Source organism: Mesoplodon mirus (assembly GCF_964341445.2).
Source record: "Mesoplodon mirus genome assembly, chromosome: 15".
Lineage (NCBI taxonomy): Eukaryota > Metazoa > Chordata > Mammalia > Artiodactyla > Ziphiidae > Mesoplodon > Mesoplodon mirus.
This window is the reverse complement of record NC_138991.1, coordinates 13,945,819-13,964,933: the sequence shown is the minus strand read 5'-3', so window position 1 is coordinate 13,964,933 and position 19,115 is coordinate 13,945,819. Positions and strand designations below refer to the sequence as shown.

The window sequence follows — 19,115 nt, the reverse complement described above, 5'->3', positions numbered from 1 at the left end:
TGGAGCTGTCGAATCACACAATGAATTGTCGCATCTTCTTCCCCAAAAGGTTAGGCATTTAAAAACCAGTCCTTTACAGAGAGTTCAAGAAGCATTAGCCTACATGTCAAATCCTCCCAGACTCTGGAACCTACACGTTGGATCAGAAGAGCTGAGATAACTCATTTCTGCTACGTCTTTCTTCTTCTTCTGCCTATGCTGTGCATCCAGTCTCAGGGTCCATGACCCTGGTGTGACCATCTGGGAGGAGAAGTCCCAAAGTGTATCAGAGCGTGGCCCTGATCACGCCTTCCCCCTCTGATCCCGGATTTGCTTTCCACCTCTCACTTGTGATTGCATGGTGAGAGCTACCCGGTGGAGGAAGGAAGAGTGGAATTAAAGCATCCACGTCAGACACACCGCAGGAGCGATTTCTCAGTGGGAAGGTTGAGGAGAAACACCCAGAAAGTTCACACCTCTCTGCATTTTCTTTTGTATCTCTCCATTAAACATATCCCTAAGGATATGATTTCTGACTGTCTAATCCACCATGTAGAATCTGCTCTGGAATGTCACAGGCCACTCCGAAGTGCCCTCTCGATTGCACATCTGGTGCCAGGTTTGCGGGTAGGTGTCCCGTATCACAGGCAGGCACCAGCTCTTTTATGCAGTTAATCTGGGCAAACAAGAAGGCTCAGTATCGTGTGCAAGAACCACACCATAAGCATGTCCGCTTCCCAATTTACACAGAGTGTAATTAAGGGAACCCAGTTCTCCTCTTGACAGCTGTAATGAAGGACGGATCTTTTTGAACTGACAACATTTGAAAGATCCCAAATCTCACCCGTATCGTAAGCATCCCCTGCGTGCGAGAGCTGTCTGATGATCTCAGAAAGTGGTGCGTGTTGCCTGGTGGGGGCGGGACCAGCTTGTCTGACCTTCGTTCAGAAGAACCTTCTGCGGAGAATCTTGGCAGCCTGGTTATGATGGAGCCATAATACTGCCAACAAAGGGAAAGAAAACATGAAAAGGGAACACGAGGTTGGTCCCAAGGAGGGTAGGGACAAGAATTTCTCCCTGAAATCGGGGTGGGTGGAAGGAACGAGACTCAGCTATCACCTCTTCTCTCGGGGCTCAAGGTGAGGTGTGTCCAGGGCTGTGGCCGAGGCGGGTGTCATCATGTTTCGGGGCCCCTCTGTACCCTTCCTTCCTTTACTGCTGCCTGGGAGATGGGCTGTAGAGACAATATTGGGAGGTAGCAGAAGCAGCAGTTTTGTTTTGTTTTTAACTGAGATAGAATTCACATAACTTAGAATTAAACCATTGACCATGTTAAAGCATACAGTTCAGTGGTGTTTAGTGCATTCACAATGTTGGGCAACCACCACCTCTATCTAATTCCAAGACATTTTCCTCACCCCAAAAGGAAACCCCATACCCATTAAGCTCTCAATTCCAATTCCCCCTTCCCCACAAGCCGCTGGCAACCACTAATCTACTCTCTGTATCGATGGATTTGCCTATTCTGGACATTTCATATAAATCAGATCGTAGAATACGTGGCCTTTGGTGTATGGCTTCTTCCACTTAGCATAATGTTTTTGAGATTCATCCATGTTTTAGCATGTACTTCATTCCTTTTTATAGCTGAATAATAGTCCATTGAGTAGGTATGCCACATTTTGTTTATTCTTTCATCAGTTGATGGACATTGGGTTGTTTCCACCTTTTGGCAATTGAGAATAGTGCTGCTGTGAACGTTTGTGAACAAGTTTTTGTTTGAGCACCTGTTTTCAGTTTTTTTGGGGCACATACCCAGGAGTGGAATTGCTGGATCATATAGTAATTCTATGTTTAACGGTGTGAGGCATCTTCAGACTTTTCCACAGTGGCTTCACCATTTTATATTCCCACCAATAATGTACGAGGCTTCAAATTTCTTCACAACCTCGCCAACTCTCGTTATTTTCTGCTTTGTGGTTTTTTGGGTTTTTTATGGTCAACCTAGTAGATGTGAAGGAGCAGCAGTTTTCAACCCAGATGTGGTTGGGCAAGCCGTGGAACTCTTCCAACACTGAGTTTCTGTAAACTGAATAACAATTTCTACCGTGGAGGGTGAACAGCAGCATTAAACAGGTCACTATATGTAACAGCATCCAATTCTGGGAATGTCTTTACTTGATACAGAGGGCCACCTCGAGGTGCTGTATCACCCAGTACTTCACATACTCTCTGGGGTGAAGGACCAGGGTTTTTTCCTTAATTTAGTGTAAAACACAATAAAAATGAATCACTAGAACATCCATTCTCGATGGGGAAGGTATGACCCAAAGGGGACAAAAATTGGTTCTCAGGGCGGCAAAAACATCTTCCTCTTTTTGTGTTAAGCACACCTATATGTAAGTATTTAAATATAAATATATATTAAGTATTAAATATATATTAAAATAAACATAGTAAAGTATAAAATATAAACAGATATGTAGTATATCTGTAATATTAAAATTTTATAGAGAGAGGGGAGACTGGAGGAATCTAAAAAGGATGGGGGGGAGAAGCGTGGCAATAATGAAAAAAAGATTGAGAAACAATAGAACTTACTTTAAAGATGCAAATTATAAGCCCTGATTTTTTATTATCAGATTCAGCAGACAGTTCTACACACTGGCTCTCAATTTTTGTATTTATCTCATCACCAACTGGTAATTACCAGTTTGTGGGCAGGCCTCAGTCCTCAGTCCACATTTCAGTAAGGCTGCGCTCATGCATCACTGTGTTTTGATCTGTCTGGAATCATCTCAACTCCTCGTGTATCTGTTCACTCAGCGGTGTTCCGTCTGTCCTCTCCGAACATGTCAACCCTTGCTTACTGTACTAGAAAAGTGCCTGACACAGTAATATTTGGTACATCACTTGGAAATGATTGTTGAATGAATGAATGACCATCCACTTAAAAATCGTTTTACTGGGCTTCCCTGGTGGCGCAGTGGTTGAGAGTCCGCCTGCCAATGCAGGGGACACGGGTTCGTGCCCTGGTCCGCGAAGATCCCACATGCCGCGGAGCGGCTGGGCCCGTGAGCCATGGCCGCTGAGCCTGCGTGTCCGGAGCCTGTGCTCCACAACGGGAGAGGCCACAACAGTGAGAGGCTCGCGTACCACAAAAAAAAAAAAAAAATCGTTTTACTGAGGGACTTCCCTAGTGGTCCAGTGGTTAAGAATCTGCCTTCCGGGCTTCCCTGGTGGCGCAGTGGTTGAGAGTCCGCCTGCCGATGCAGGGGACATGGGTTCGTGCCCCGGTCTGGGAAGATCCCACATTCCACGGAGTGGCTGGGCCCGTGGGCCGTGGCTGCTGAGCCTGCGTGTCCGGAGCCTGTGCTCCGCGGCGGGAGAGGCCACAGCAGTGGGAGGCCCGCGTACCACAAAAAGAAAAAAAAAAAAAAAAAAGAATCTGCCTTCCAATGCAGGGGACGCAGGTTCGATCCCTGGTTGGGGAACTAAGATCCCGCTTGCTGCAGGGCAACTAAGCCCATGAGCTCTAGAGCCTACACACCACAGCTGCTGAGCCCGCACGCTCTGGAGCCCATGCACCACACCTAAAGAGAAGACTGTGCACTGTAACAAAGATCCCACATGCCACAACAAAGATCCTGCATGCCACAACTAAGACCCAACACAGCCAAATAAATAAATAAATATTTTAAAGAAAAAAAAAATGAAAAAAACAAATATTTCTAAAAAAAAAAATTGTTTTACTGAGCCAGGCAGTGAAAGTCTACTTTTACTTAAAACCCAAGAAAACCAGTCAACCAAAGAAAAAGCAGTTCTGATATGACACACAAAATTACAATGTCTTCAATAAGAAAGAAGGGCATTTCTTTCTCACCTAAAAGTCCAAACTTATGTGATGGTTCTGGTCTGCAAATGTGGCAGGGGTCCAAGCTCCTATGTCTAGTTGCTCAGCTCTGTGGTCCAAGATAGCTCCATTCCCAGGAAAGGAAGAACCTGACTCTGCCCTTTAAGGGCACAACCAGGAAGTTGTACACACATTACTTATCCCTCTTCCCTTCTCTAGAACGCATCACATAGCCACACCAGCCACAAGGGAAGCTGGGAAATGTAGTGCTTATTCTAATTGGCCATGTGCGCAGCTTGAAAGCAGAGATTCTATTCATATGAGAGAGAAGGAATGAATGGATTTTGGAGGGGCCCCAGCAGGAGCTGCCACCATCATCACCTTAAGAGAGGATGTCTTCCTCATCTCGTCCTTGCCTTCCCCAGCCCTCACCAGGCCTTCCACCAGCCAGATGGAGGCAAGAGGTCAGCGTTTAATATTGCAGCGCCAGGTGGGTCCATTTGCAAACCGCATGCGTGGCACGAGATTTCTGGGACCACGTGCCCCCTTCCTCAGTGTCCTCTCTGGCATGGGAGGGCTCTCTCACTGCAGGGGTTCTGGGACTGCCCTCAGCACACTGCAGTTTGTCCAGCTGTCCATTCTTCTCATGCCCCTGGGTCATAAAATGAAAACAAACAAGAGGCCATTTTGGAGAAAGAATACCAAGGGACAAGACTGTGGCCTGTTTATTTCCAAACCTGCCTTATATCATTATTCAGAAGGTTGCCATAAAAGATAAGAGAAATCAGGAGAGAAAACACTGCATCCGGAAGGACTTCCTAAGGCAAGCATGTTCCTATGATTTAGCAGGTAGAGTTGCCATGATAACCAGGACCCCAAAAATGACCTTGCGTGGAATAGGCTGGCCTAGACTTTCTGCCAGATGTGTCTGGACAGGCCACTGAGGAACGGATGGGATTCCAGCACATCATGCCATACCAGTGTGGACAGATTCTCTGGTTTCTGTGTCTTCGATAGGCCTCCATGTGTTACCGAGTCCAAGCTCACGCTGCTTGCCGCACGACAGACCAGTAAATCGGGAGACAAGGTGTTGAGGCAAGGAATAGCGACTTTATTCGGAAAGCCGGCAGAAGGAGAAGATGGCAGACTAGTGTCCCCAAAGACCATCTTACTGAGGTCTGGGTGCCAGTTTCTTTTATAGAACAGAGAGATGGGGAGGAGGTGAGAAAGTAAAGTAAAAAGGCCATTAGGGGCTTCCCTGGTGGTGCAGTGGTTGAGAGTCTGCCTGCCGATGCAGGGGACACGGGTTCGTGCCCCGGTCCGGGAAGATCCCACATGCCACGGAGCGGCTGGGCCTGTGAGCCATGACCACTGAGCCTGCACGTCCAGAGCCTGTGCTCCGCAACAGGAGAGGCCATAACAGTGAGAGGCCTGTGTACGGCAAAAAAAAAAAAAAAAAAAGGCCTTTAGTCTTGCAAAATATCTCCTGGCTTGGCCAGCATTGGTGAGGGGATGTTTTAATTTCTTCTTTTCTGCAGCCATTCACAGGTAGGCAGGGTCAGATTGTCTCCCTATGAGCTGAACAAAGACCCTTTAGTTTAGTATTCAGGCAGAGGGGCAGGGTTCCCTGAGGCAGATTATAATAACAAAAGCAACGAAAAGCAAAGGTTAAAGTAAAAGAAACAGATCCAACATGGAGTCAAATTTTGCTCTTCTCTGTTACACATGTAATGAAGATCAGGAGGGGATGCCCAGGTGTGGCGGTATTCCTGGTTCTTGCTCTCTTCACCTGGCTAACTCCTACTCATCCTCCAGAGATTAGTTTAGATGCCATTTCCTCCAGGGAGCCTTCCCTGGCTCCACCCCTCACCAGCTGGCATTTCGGAACCCTTCCCTGTGCCCCCCAGGCTCCCAGTGAAAGCACTTACTGGCAGCTTACCTCTCCACTGCCTTCCCAGTGCCCGGGACATAATCCCCCTCACCTCTGGATAAGGATATGGTTAGTTTATTTTGTCAATTTAACTTTAGAACCATTTCAATGTTTTACATAATTATAAAACACATTGGAAAAAGTAATTCCTAAAATTTAATAGCAAACTGTTATGAACCTAGTATATTGAGTTACTGGTATAACCTCTTGGAGAAGAGACTTTATTTACCCATACAGTATTTTCACTCTTTTTCTTTTTCTTTCTTCCTTCCTGATGTTTCAAGATTCCTTTTTTTTTTTAATTTTTAAAATTTCCTGTCTCTTTCAAGAACTTCCTGTATCCATTATTTCAGGGTAGATCTATAGTGACATGTTCTCTTAGATCTCCTTCATTCTAGAATATATTGATTTCCCTTCATTTCTGAAGGATATAGAATTCTGAATTGATAACTCTTGAAAAATGTTGTGCCACTTTTCCTAGCCAATAGAAATTGACAAGCTTATTCAAAAATTAATATGTAAATGCCAAGTTTATACTGAGAAGCCAAAACAATCTTGGAAAAGAAAAAGTTAGAGAACTTACACTAGCTGGTTTCAAAACTTGCTATAAAGCTACAGTAATCAAGACAGGATTAAGGACCTACTGTATAGCACAGGGAACTCTGCTCAATATTCTGTAATAACCTAAGTTATTATTCTGTTCCCCCTTAAGTGGGAAAAGAATTTGAAAAAAAATAGATATGTGTATATGTATAAGTGAATCACTTTGCCGTACTCCTGAAATAACACAACATTGTTAATCAACTGTGCTCCAATATAAAATAAAATAAAAATTTTTTAAAAAGACAGGATGGAATTGGTATAGGATAGATATCTCAGTGGAAAAGAATAGAGTCCAGAAATAAACTCTCACATCTATTGTCAATTAATTTTTTTTTAATTTTATTGAAGTATAGTTGATTTACAATGTGTTAATTTCTGCAGTACAGCAAAGTGACTCAGTTATATATATACATATTCTTTTTCATATTCTTTTCCATTATGGTTTATCACAGGATGTTGAATATAGTTCCCTGTGCTATACAGTAGGGCCTTGTTGTTTATCAATTCTGTATATTGTCAATTAATTTTTGATAAAGGTTTCAAGTAATTCAGTGAGGGAAAGGATAAATTTTTACGGTTGTGTTGGAACAACTGGATAGCCATACGCAAAAAGATTAATTTAGACCCTTACCTCACACTGTACACAAAAATTAACTTACATTATATCATAGACCTAAATGTAAGACCCAAAACTATAAAATTTCTAGAAGAAAACATAAGAAAGAATCTTTATGACCTTGGGTTAGGCAGCAAAAGCAAGATTCATGATAAAAAATTGGTAACTAAAACTTTTGCTTTGCTTTTCAACAGACACCATTAAGAAAATGAAAAGACAAGCTACAGACTGGGAGATAATATTTGTAAATCATATGTCTGATAAAGAACTTGTTTCCAGAACATATAAGGAACTCTTACAATTCAGTATTAAGAGGACAAGCCCAACCTTTTTTTTAGTGGGAAAAAGATTTGAATGGACCTTCATCAAAGAAGATGCATGACTGATAAACACATGAAAAGATGCCCAACATGGTTAGTCATTAGAGAAATGCTACTTAAAGCCAAAATGAGATACCACTGCACACCCACTAGAATAGCTATAATCACAAAGACTGAACATACCAAGTGCTGGAAAAGTGGAACTCTCTTCCATTGCTGGTGGGAATATAAAACATACATTGCTGGTAGGAATGTAAAATGGCACTGACACGTTGGAAGACAGTTTGGCCGTTTCTTTTTTTTTTTTTTTTGGCTGTGCCATGCAGCTTGTAAGATCTTATTTCCCTGACTGAGGATTGAACCTGGGCCCTCAGCAGTGAAAGTGCGGAGTCCTAACCACTGGACTGCCAGGGAATTCCCTTTTTTCTTTGTTTGGGGGTTTTGTGGGTTTTGTTTTTTTGTTTTGGGGTTTTTTTTTTAGTTTGGCCATTTCTTAAAAAGTGAAATATACTCTTACCACATGACTCCACAGTCTTACTCCTAGGGATCCTCCCAAGAGAAATGGAAACATATATCCACACAGGACTTGTATGCAAATAATTATAGCAGCATTATCCATAATAGCCAAAAATGGGATGTGGTCCACCCATAGCCTGGAATACTATTCAGCAATAAAAAGGAATAAATTACTAATGCATATTACAACATGGATGAACTTCTAAAGCATGATGCTAAGGGAAAGAGGCCAGACACAAATACGTGTTGTAATGATCCTGTTTCTAAGAAATATCTAGAAAAGGCAAACTCTAGAATAAGCAACAGATCAAGTGCTGCCTGAGGCTGGGGATGGGAGTGGGGGTTGACTGCAGACAGGCAGAGGGAACTTTGGGGGTGATGGAAATGTTCTAAAACTGCATCATGGTGATGGCTGCACAATTATAGCGATTTACTTTAAAAAGGAAATTTACTTTAAAAAGTGACCTTTTTACAATGGAGGAATTGTATAGTGTATAAATGGTATAGTATATAATTGTATAGTATTCTATCCCAAAAAACAGTTCTAAACAGAAGCGGCAACGACAGTCTAGAGTCATGTTGAAAATGCAGACTTGAGCCAGACTGCCCGGTTCCAGCCCCAGCGGCTGTCCCTCACTATCTCTGTTGCCTTGCGCACGCTACTTAACCTTTTTCTCCGCTCACTTTCCCCGTGAGAAGCCCTGACACACACGAGCTCACTGCTGTTATTGCTGTCACCGCCCTCTTCTTTCTCTGGGCTCCTGCTCCACTGACCCTTTTGCTCTTTCTTTAACCTGTCAAGCTAATCCCTACCTCAGGGTCTTTGACCTCAGTGTCTGTGAATACTCTTCCCCCAGGATGTTTCCATCACTGGCTTCCTCTTATCTTTCCTGGCTCAGCTCAAATGTCATCTCAGAGGTCTTCCCTGACTACCCCACCTGAAATGACACCACACTCATTCATTCGTTTACTCATTCATTCACTAAGTAGCATTTTCTAGTAGTAGTATCACTTTTTTTTTTTTTTTTTTGCGGTACGCGGGCCTCTCACTGCCGTGGCCTCTCCCGTTGCGGAGCACAGGCTCCAGACGCGCAGGCTCAGTGGCCATGGCTCACGGGCCCAGCCGCTCCGTGGCATGTGGGATCCTCCCGGACCGGGGCACGAACCCGTGTCCCCTGCATCGGCAGGCGGACTCGCAACCACTGTGCCACCAGGGAAACCCGTAGTATCACTTTTATCCCCATTTTACAGGTGGGACAACTGAAGCTCAAAGAGGAGAAGTCATTACACTCATTCATTTAATTCAAAACATAATTATTACCACCTTACACTCTTTAGAAAGGCTACAATTTTTAAAAAAAAACAAAATAAGTGTTGGCAAGGATGTGGAGAAATTGGAACCCTTGCTCACTGTTGGTAGGAATGTAAAATGATGCAACCACTGTGGAAAAACAGTATGGCGGGTCCTCAAAAAGTTAAAAATAGAATTGCCAAATGACCCAGCAATTCTACTTCTGTGTATATACCCAAAAGAATTGAAAGCAGGGTCTCAAAGAGACATTTGTATACTTCTTGTGTTCATAGCAACATTATTCACAACAGCAAAAAGGCAAAAGCAAATCAGTGGCCGTCAGCAGATGAATGGATAAACAAAAATGGGATATATATACACTATGAAATATTATTCAGCCTTAAAAAGGAAGGAAATTCTGACACATGCTGTGGCATGGATGAACCTTGAAGACACTATACTAAGTAAAATAAGCCAGTCACAAAAGGACAAATACTGTATGACTCCACTTATATGAGTTCCCTAGGGTAGCCAGATTCATAGAGACAGAAAGTAGAATGGTGGTTGCTAGGGGCTGAGGGGAGGGGGTAAAATGGGACTTACTGTTTAATGGGCACATGGTTCTAGAGATGGATGGTGGTGACGGTTGCACAACGTTGTGAATGTACTTAATGCCACTTAATACACTTAAAAGTGGTTAAAATGATATAAAATAGACAAACAACAAGGTCCTACTGTACAGCACAGGGAGCTATATTCAACATCTTGTAATAACCTATAATGGAAAATAATCTGAAAAAGAATAGATACATATATGTATAACTGAATCATTTTGCTGTACACCTAAAACTAACACAACATTGCAAATTAACTATACTTCCATTTTTAAAAGATTTATTTCTCACCAGAATCCTTTGAAGGTGTTATCTATATTTTATTCATTAATATTATTAATGTATTATTAATTAAAATATTATTCACGTTATTCATTAATTCGTTGAGAGAACTGAGGTTCAGAGAGGTGCCAGAGTCACAGGTTCCATCCCGACCTGTCGGAGGACCTCAAAGACCCCACCTTTCTGCTGTGTCTTTCTCCTCCGTGTCCCTCTCTGACTGTAAAACACCTCATCTGTCCCTCCTTCCTGCAGGCACAGCAGGGATCTATCAAGGAGCAAATGGACTGACCAACGCAGCTGGCTTTGGAACTGTGCACCAGGTAGGCAGAGCTCCCCACCCTTAAATAGTCCCCTTAAATCCAGGCACGCAGAGAGCCCCCTTGTACCTATGAGCCCTACCAGAAACCGTGTCTCTGATGCCCTGGATTTGGAGAACACAGGGGCCAGACTGTACCAACAGCCATTGGAAAGATACAGTGTGGAGGCAGAGAAATTGGAATTGCTGGCAGATTTCCAAGGTGACATGGGCTGCGTTATATGTTCCATCTTGATCTGAGTCTAAGACACCCATTGACCGTTGAATGTGGGATGGATGGATGCAGTAACCTGTGGTCTTTCACCAGACCCCAAGCTTCTCCAGGGTGAAATGATATCTTCTTCGCCTCTGCATCCCAGTGTCGAGTGCCCGACACAGAGTGGGAGCTTTGTAAATGCTTGTTAGATTGAGTTTAGTCAACACTGTGAAGATGGATGGATACTGGCTAGTAGCCTGAGTCTCTTGGTTTCACTTAGGGAGTGAATTAAGAATTAACCCGCGGGCCTCCCTGGTGGCGCAGTGGTTGAGAGTCCGCCTGCCGATGCAGGGGATGCGGGTTCGTGCCCCGGTCTGGGAGGATCCCACGTGCCGCGGAGCGGCTGGGCCCGTGAGCCATGGCCGCTGAGCCTGCGCATCCGGAGCCTGTGCTCCGCAACGGGAGAGGCCACAACAGTGAGAGGCCCGCGTACCGCAAAAAGAAAAAAAAAAAAGAAAAAAAAAAAAAAAAAAGAGTTAACCCGCTAAAGGTGGGCGGGAACTCTGCACCATTTGTAGGACCTTCCGTGAGCTCCTTGCAGGGTTGAGAAGCACTGCTTTGTGGTGGGGCCGAACATCTGAAACAATGACTGTCGTGGGCAAAGCTCCATAAAGAAGGTGGGCATTCTTCGAGTTCATCTCCAGGACCCCCTCGTAGGAGATTCTGGATCCCTAATGCTGTGTAGGCGCTACTGTGCTTGCGCAATGCCCCCTCCCCCACCGTGAACCTGAAAGGTCACCTAGTCTCCGGGGTATGTGTATGTGGTCCTTATTACTCATTCATTTGTTCACTACTTTTTCCAGTATTTATTGACTGCCCATATGTGCCCAGCACGGCTGTGACCAAGACGGACGCTGTCAGGGCCACGTGCATGTCCCTCAGGGTGCACCTGTTGACCTCTAGCTGCCAGGCTCTGCACCCCTGGGCCCAAGGGTGTTTTCTGGAACCAATGTATACAGTAGGCAGGAAGTGCCAGGGAATTAAGTGTTCCCTGGGAGCAGCTCTCAAGCAAAGACTGGCTGGACTTGGTATATAAATACCCCAGCTCCCTTGCCCCTTGGGAGAGATCTTTCTGAGATGTGTTTTCTACCACCCCAGCATCCCCCTGGTAGAATTCAGCTCCAGTTCCCACTGGAGAAGCCCCTGTGCTGGCTGCCTTCCCTTCTCCCCTTTGCTGTCTCGCTTCCCCATTCCCCAACTGGTCTCTGCTTCACGCCCCAAATCCGCTACTTGCACTTGAATCCTTGTCTTGGAGGTCTGCTTCTAGGGAAAGCCCCTAGAGCTTTTATTCTATAAAGAGCCCCTAGAGCTTTTATTCTATAAAAGCCCTCATAGAGCTTTTATTGTAATAGTGGGGAGACAGGGACAGACACAACAGACCCAGCCCGGGAGGCCCCTTACCCACATCAGCCTGACAGCCTTCCTCGTGGGTTTCCCTCTCCAGGACTATCCTTCCTACCCCGGCTTCCCACAGAGCCAGTACTCCCAGTATTACAGCTCGTCCTACAGCCCTCCTTACGTCCCGGCCGGCAGCATCTGCGCCTCTCCCCTCTCCACGTCCACCTACGTCCTGCAGGAGGAACCTCATAACGTCCCCAGCCAGAGTTCTGAGTCGCTTGGCGGTAAGTACAGTCACTGTCGTGTGGTCATTCCTGGCTGTGGTCTGAGCTCTTATATGAAGGATGGACTGGACATAAGTCCCAGTTGTAATGAACCGGCCACCCAAGAGCTAACTTCATCTTTTGTTGGCTTTTCTCTGTGTGTGTATGTGTGTGTGTGTGTATGTGTGTATTTAATTGCACCCATGTTTAAAAGTTACAGATTTTTACCTAAAAATTCTAATGTCTGCCTTCTCTTGAAAGACGATCTGGTCACCCTAGGTCCACATTATTAAGTGACAGTGCTTGGCTGGAGCTGAGTAATGTCTGCCCCGTTCAGACAGGGTACACGCGACTCCACATCCAGGCCCCTTGGTGACGTACATTACTGTGAAACTAACTCGCCAGCCTACGGATTCATTCATTCGTTCCGTAAATCCGCTACGCACGTGTCTTCTCTTTTATGAGCTGATTTAGGCTCGTCACCACTAAATAACATGACAGCCATAAAGTAGAACATCCAGTGATAGTAGATATCATTGCATTTTATTCTTCTTTTCTGAAACCTGTTTCTGGGGCTTTGTAGAAGCTGAACGAGCATGATGGTTTGTGAACATTTCATTCAATACATATTTATTGGTTGATGGCTAGAGAAAGAACAATAGTGGAGACTCACCTCTTTGTTCCTGAAGTTCTTGGTGCAGCTGTTGCTTTTAGCCCTTGTATTTTCCATCAGTTGGGGTGAGTTAGATAACACTAGTTTGGTGACAAATGGAGACAATGTGGCCAAGCATTTTTAAGTCAACTTTGAAGGACCTTTAGGGTTTGAGCATTGATTGTGGTCATTGTGACCTCATCCCAGAGTATAGAATAAATGCCTAATACCCACATTCCAATTTCCAAATTGCTTCCTTGGAAGAGTATGAAGTGTTACAAACTTTTCTTTGTCATAATCCTGAATTATCTTTGCCCATTCTGCTTTTCAGAATGTGGCCTCTCCACACTGGTTTCAGAACTGAAATATAAGCAGGAAATCTTCCAATAGATGCTACTATCTATCTATAATTTGATGGTGAACTGGATTCCAAAGACTTACTTCCCAAGAATTTGGGTTATGTGGGTAGGTCGTTTTTGTTCCCCATCAGGAGTGAACATAAAAGCTCATTGTGTCATTGAAATTTTTCTTTATCGTTTCCCCCTGTTCTTCATCTATCCCCTGGTCTAAGGTTCAACAATAAGTGGTTGAGATGGTTTTTACTGTGTGTCTAACAAGCTCACATAAAATCTAATGACATAAATAATTGTCAGCTATAACCGAGGTCTCTTGCCCCCTCTCCCCAGTGTCCGTTATAAAGGAACGGCATTTAAGCATACTCGTTTGCCCACGCACACACACACACGCTTATTCACTCTCTTAAAATTTCCCATAAAAACTCCACTTTTGAAATTATCCAGGATCTGCTTGAGTGGTTGGTTCCAAATTCCAGAGGCTCAAGAGGTTTATATCTTACCGACAGGTCATGCTCACTCTTTGTGTTGCCCGGATATGGTGTCCTAATGCTCTTCTCCTCCCTGGCCCCCAGCCCTGCCACAGCACCATCTGCATCGACATGCATTAACAGTTACATTAAGCCCCAACAATTTGCAGATGATTGCAGGGCAGTTCGCTGATGGAGAGGGCAAAATCTGAACATCTGACGTTACTCAAGAGAAAAGACAAATCAGTAGTGGTTGCTTGAGGACTTTTTTCTTTTTAAGCTTTTAAGTGTGTTACAAATTATCTAAAAAGAGTTGTAGTATATTTTAAATTTCTTAGATCTTCTCCCTCAGTCAATAGAAGGAGGATTTTTTTTTAATCTCTCAAGAAGAAACTTACAAGGTTCTTTCATGCAATTTGGCAACATCTAACAAAATTGAAAATGCATGTACTCTTTAACCCAGTTATTCTACTTCTAGAAACTTATCCTAAAGATAAATTCCCACATAGGTACAAAGACTTAAAAGAATATTTTTTGCAGCATTGCCATAGCAAAAGACTGAAAACAACCTAAATATCCATTAATAGGAGTCAAGTTAAATAAATGATGGTGTACCCACCATTGGCACACTATACATCTGTTAAAAAGAATAAGTAAGCTAGTTATATCTTCACTAATATGGATCTCTCTTTGAGCTATTGTGATATGTGAAAAACTATGATAGTGGCAGAACTATGTGCATAATATGATCCTGGAGTTTTTTTAAATATAAGTATAGTTTAATACCCATATTTGCATAGGAAATTTCTGGAAGGATGCAAAAAAACTGTTAACAGTCATTTTCTCTAGGGAGGAAACTAGAGGGAAAAGACTTGATATAACAGACAATAGGCCACTCCACTTAACAGCAAAATTCACATTTTTTCATGTGCACATGAAACATTTACCAAAATAGACATATTCTGGGCCATAAATCATGAAGTCTCGTTACATTTAAAAGGTTTCAAGGCATACAAAATATGTTCTCTGAAAACAGTGGAATTAAATTAGAAATAAATAGCAAGAAGATTTTCGGAAAATTCTCAAACATTCAGAAACAAAGTAGCACGCTTCTAAATAACCCATGTGTGATGGTTAATTTTATGTGTCAACTGTCCAGGCTATGGGATGCCCAGACAGCTGGTTAAACATTATTTCTGGGTGTGTCTGTGAGAGTGTCTCCAGAAAACACTAGTATTTGAATCAGTAGACTGAGTAAAGGAGATGGCCCCCACCAATGAGGGCAGGCATCATTTAAATCCAATGAGGGCTCATCTTACAGAACAAAAAGGCAAAGGAAGAGTGATCTCTCTCTCTATTAAGCTGTGACATTCATCTTTTCCTCAGACATTGGGGCTTCTAGTTCTAAGCCTTTGGACTCCAAGACTTACATCAGTGGCGGCCCCTTTCTTATCCCCCACCCCTGGATCTCAGGCCTTCAGGCTCAGACTGGGAGTTACACCATTGGCTCCCCTTGTTCTCGGGTCTTTAGACTCAGACTGAATTATACCACCAGTTTTCCTGGTTCTCCAGCTTGCAAGTGGCAAATTGTGGGACTTTTTGGCCTCTGTAACTGCATGAGTCAAATCCTATAATAAGTCTCCATATATATAAATATATATATATATATACACACACACATACATATATATATGTGTGTGTGTGTATATATATATACACACACACACACACACACACACACACACATATGTTGTGTTTCTCTAGAGAACCCTGGCTAATACACCACAAGTCAAAGGAAATATCAGAGGTAAATTTAAAAGTATTTTGAACCTAATGAAAATGAAAACACAGCGTATCAAAGTTTATGGAATGTCACTAACACAGTACTTAAAGGGAAATTTGTAGCACTAAATCCCTATATTAGAAAAGAAGAAAGGTTTTAAACCAAGCACCTTATCTTCCACCTTAAGAAACTAGAAGAGGAAAGGCAAACTACACCCAGAGTAAGTAGAGGACAGGAAATAACAAAGATCAGAATGGAAATCAATAAAATCTGAAAACAGAAAAACAATAGAGAAAATCACTGAAACCAAAACTTGGTTCTTTGAGAAGACCAATAAAATTGATAATACTCTACACAAGCTGATATGGGGAAAAAAGAGAAGATATAAATTACCAATAAAATGGGAGGTGACATTACTACAGACCTTACAGATATTAAAAGGCTAACAATGCAATAGTCAACAACTTAGATGAAATGAAGAAATTCCTTGTGGGACAAAAACTTCTGAAGCTTGTTCAAGAAGAAATAGGCCTATATCTACTAAATAAACTGAAATTTTTTTTGTTAAAAATGTTCCCACAAAGAAATTGTGAGGCCTATATGTCTTCACTGATTAATTCTACCAAACATTTAAGTAAGAAATATCAGTTCTACATTAATTCTTCAGGAAAATTGAAGAGGAAGGGATACTTCTGAACTCATTCTATGAGGAACGCATTACCCTGATGCCAAAACTAGGCAAAGATATTAAAAGAAAACAACAGACCAGTATTTCTCATAAACGTAGATACAAAATTTCTAGACACAATGTTAGCAAATTAGCCCAACTGTATATTAAAGGATACTATATCATGACTAGTGGGGTTTATCTTAACGATGCAAAGTTGGTTTAAAATTTGAAAATTAATGTAATTCACCATATTAAGTAACTTGAAAGAAAAAAAAGAGATTATCTCAACAGATGCACAGAAAAACATTTGACAAAATCTATCATTTGTTTCTGATAAAAATTCCAAATTAGGGGTAGAAAGGAACTTCCTTTATCAGAAAAAGGCATGCAGTGGACTGAATGTTTATATCCCTCCCCCCACAATTTATGTGTTGAAGACCTAATCCCCAGTATAATGGTATTTGGAAGTGGGGGTATTTGGGAAGTAATTAGGTCATAAGGGTGGAGTCCTCAAAGTGGGATTAGTGCACTAATAAGAAGAGGTACAAGAGAGATGATATCTCTCTCTCTCCCCACCATGTGTGGAGACAAGAAGACATCCATCTGAAAACAAGAAGAGGACTCTCACCAGGAACCAAACTGGCCAGATCCTTGATCTTGAACTTTCCAGCCTCCAGAACTGTGAGAAATAAATCTCTATTGTTTAAGCCACCCATCTATGGTATTTTTTTTTTTTTTTTTTCTTTTTGCGGTATGCGGGCCTCTCACTGTTGTGGCCTCTCCCGTTGCGGAGCACAGGCTCCGGATGCGCAGGCCCAGCGGCCATGGCTCACGGGCCCAGCCGCTCCGCGGCATATGGGATCCTCCCAGACCGGGGCACGAACCCGTATCCCCTGCATCGGCAGGCGGACTCTCAACCACTGTGCCACCAGGGAGGCCCTATGGTATTTTTTTTATAGCAGCCCAAACTGACTAAAATAGGACAGCTACAAAAAACCTACAGCTACCCACCTAGGACCAGAAACAAGACAAGGATGTCCACTCTTACCAATTCTATTCAGCATTATACTAGAGGTTTTAGGCAGTGCAATAAGGGAAGAAAAATAAATGAAAGTCATCTATATTGGAGAAAAAAAAAATCAAAACTTTATGAAGTAAAAAGAAGTAAAATGACATGATCACCTATGGAGAAAATCAGATAGCATCTACAAAAAGCTGCTAGAACTAAAAAGTGAGTTTAGCAATGTTGCAGGGTACTATAAAAACCAAGTGTATTTCTATATGCTAACAACAAGCAGTAGGAAATAGAATATTTTTAAATGCCATTTACAGTAGCATCGAAAAATATGAAATATTTAGGGATAAATGTGACAAAAGATGTGCAATACTTGTACCCTTAAAACTGCAAAACACTACTGGGAGAGGTTAAAGAAGACTTTAGTAAATGAAGAGATATATCTCATTCACAGGTCAGAAGACTTACTGTTGTTAAGGTATCAATTCTCTACAAATTGATCAAACGCAACCTCTGTCAACATCCCAGGCTTTTTTTTTTTTTTTTTTTGTAGAAACTGCCAAGTTGATCCTGAACTTCATATGGAAGTACAAAGGACCTAGAATAGCCTTAACAACTCTGATACAGAAGAACAAAATTAGAATACTAACACTACCTGACTTTAAGACTTATTACAAAGCCGCAGTAATCAAGACAGTATGGTATTGACATAAAGATAGACTAGACCAGTAGAGCAGTAGATCAGTGGACCAGCATAGAGAGTGCAGAAATAAACCACATGTATATGAATGGTTTTGACAAAGATTCAAAAGCAATAAAGGATAGTCTTCTCAACAAAAGATGCTAAAACGACTGGATATCTATATCCAGAAAAAACTGTACTTCAGTACATACCTCACATGACATACAAAAATTAACACAAAATAGAGCATAGACCTAAATATAAAACTTATATAAGAAAACAGGAGAAAATTTTTGTGCTTTTGGGTTAGGCAAAGGATTTCATATATAACACTAAAAGCATGATCCAAAAGGAAAAAATATTTGGTATAAATTGGACTTCATGAAAATTTAAAACTTTTGCTCTTCAAAAGACACTGTTAGGAGAATGAAAACACAAGTCACAGTCCAGAAGAATGTAATTGCAAAACATATATATGATAAAGTAAGTTGTATTAGTTAGAGGTCTCCAGGGAAATAGAAGCAGTAGGATATAGATGTAGATATAGACAGATAGGTATAGATGATATAGATAGAGATTTATTATAAGAATTGACTCATGTGGTTATGGAGGCCAAGAAGTCCCACAATCTGCCTTGCGCAAGCCGGAGAACCAGAAAAGCCAATATTATAATACGGTCTGAGTCAGAAGGCCCAAGAACCGGGAGTTCCAATGTCTGAGGGCAGGAGATGAATGTCCCAGCTCAAGAAGAGAGAGAATTTGCCCTTCCTATGCCTTTTTGTTTTATTTGGGCCCTCAATGGATTGGATGATGCCCACCCACATTGGTTAGGGCAGATCTTCTCTACTCAGCCTACTGATTCAAATGCTAATCTCTTCTGGAGATACTCCTCACAGACACACCCAGAAATAATGTTTTACTAGCTATCTGGGCCTCCCTTGGCCCAGTCAAGTTGACATAAAATTAACCATCCAGAATATATTTTTTAAAACTCTCAAAACCAATAATAAGAAAACAAGTAACCCAATAAAGAAATGGGCAAAGTACTTGAATAGACATTTCACCAAAGAAGATATAGGCATGGCAAAAAAAGCACATGATTAAGATGCTGAGTATTAGTCATTAGAGAAATGCAAATTAAATCCTCAGTGAGATACTACTACTACCCCCTAGAAAGGCTATAATTATAAAGACTGACCATACCAAAGGCTGGCAAGGTTGCAGAGCAACTAGAACTCCCTTAACCCTGCTGGTGGGAATGTGAACTGGTCCAATCACTTTGGAAAACAATTTAGCAGTTTCGTAAAAAGTCA

At 42.2% G+C, this 19,115-nt stretch overlaps 1 protein-coding gene across 4 annotated transcripts in view; it reads left to right on the top strand.

Moving 5' to 3' along the window:
- The window catches only part of EYA2 (EYA transcriptional coactivator and phosphatase 2), a 260,087-nt gene that overhangs the window by 157,918 nt on the left and 83,054 nt on the right, over window positions 1-19,115 (top strand). For all 4 annotated transcript variants that reach the window (XM_082645804.1, XM_082645806.1, XM_082645805.1 and 1 more), the window contains 2 exons: window positions 10,257-10,324; window positions 12,021-12,198. In XM_082645804.1, coding sequence (XP_082501930.1) covers window positions 10,257-10,324; window positions 12,021-12,198 — 246 coding nt within the window. The remainder of the gene's footprint in view (window positions 1-10,256; window positions 10,325-12,020; window positions 12,199-19,115) is intronic.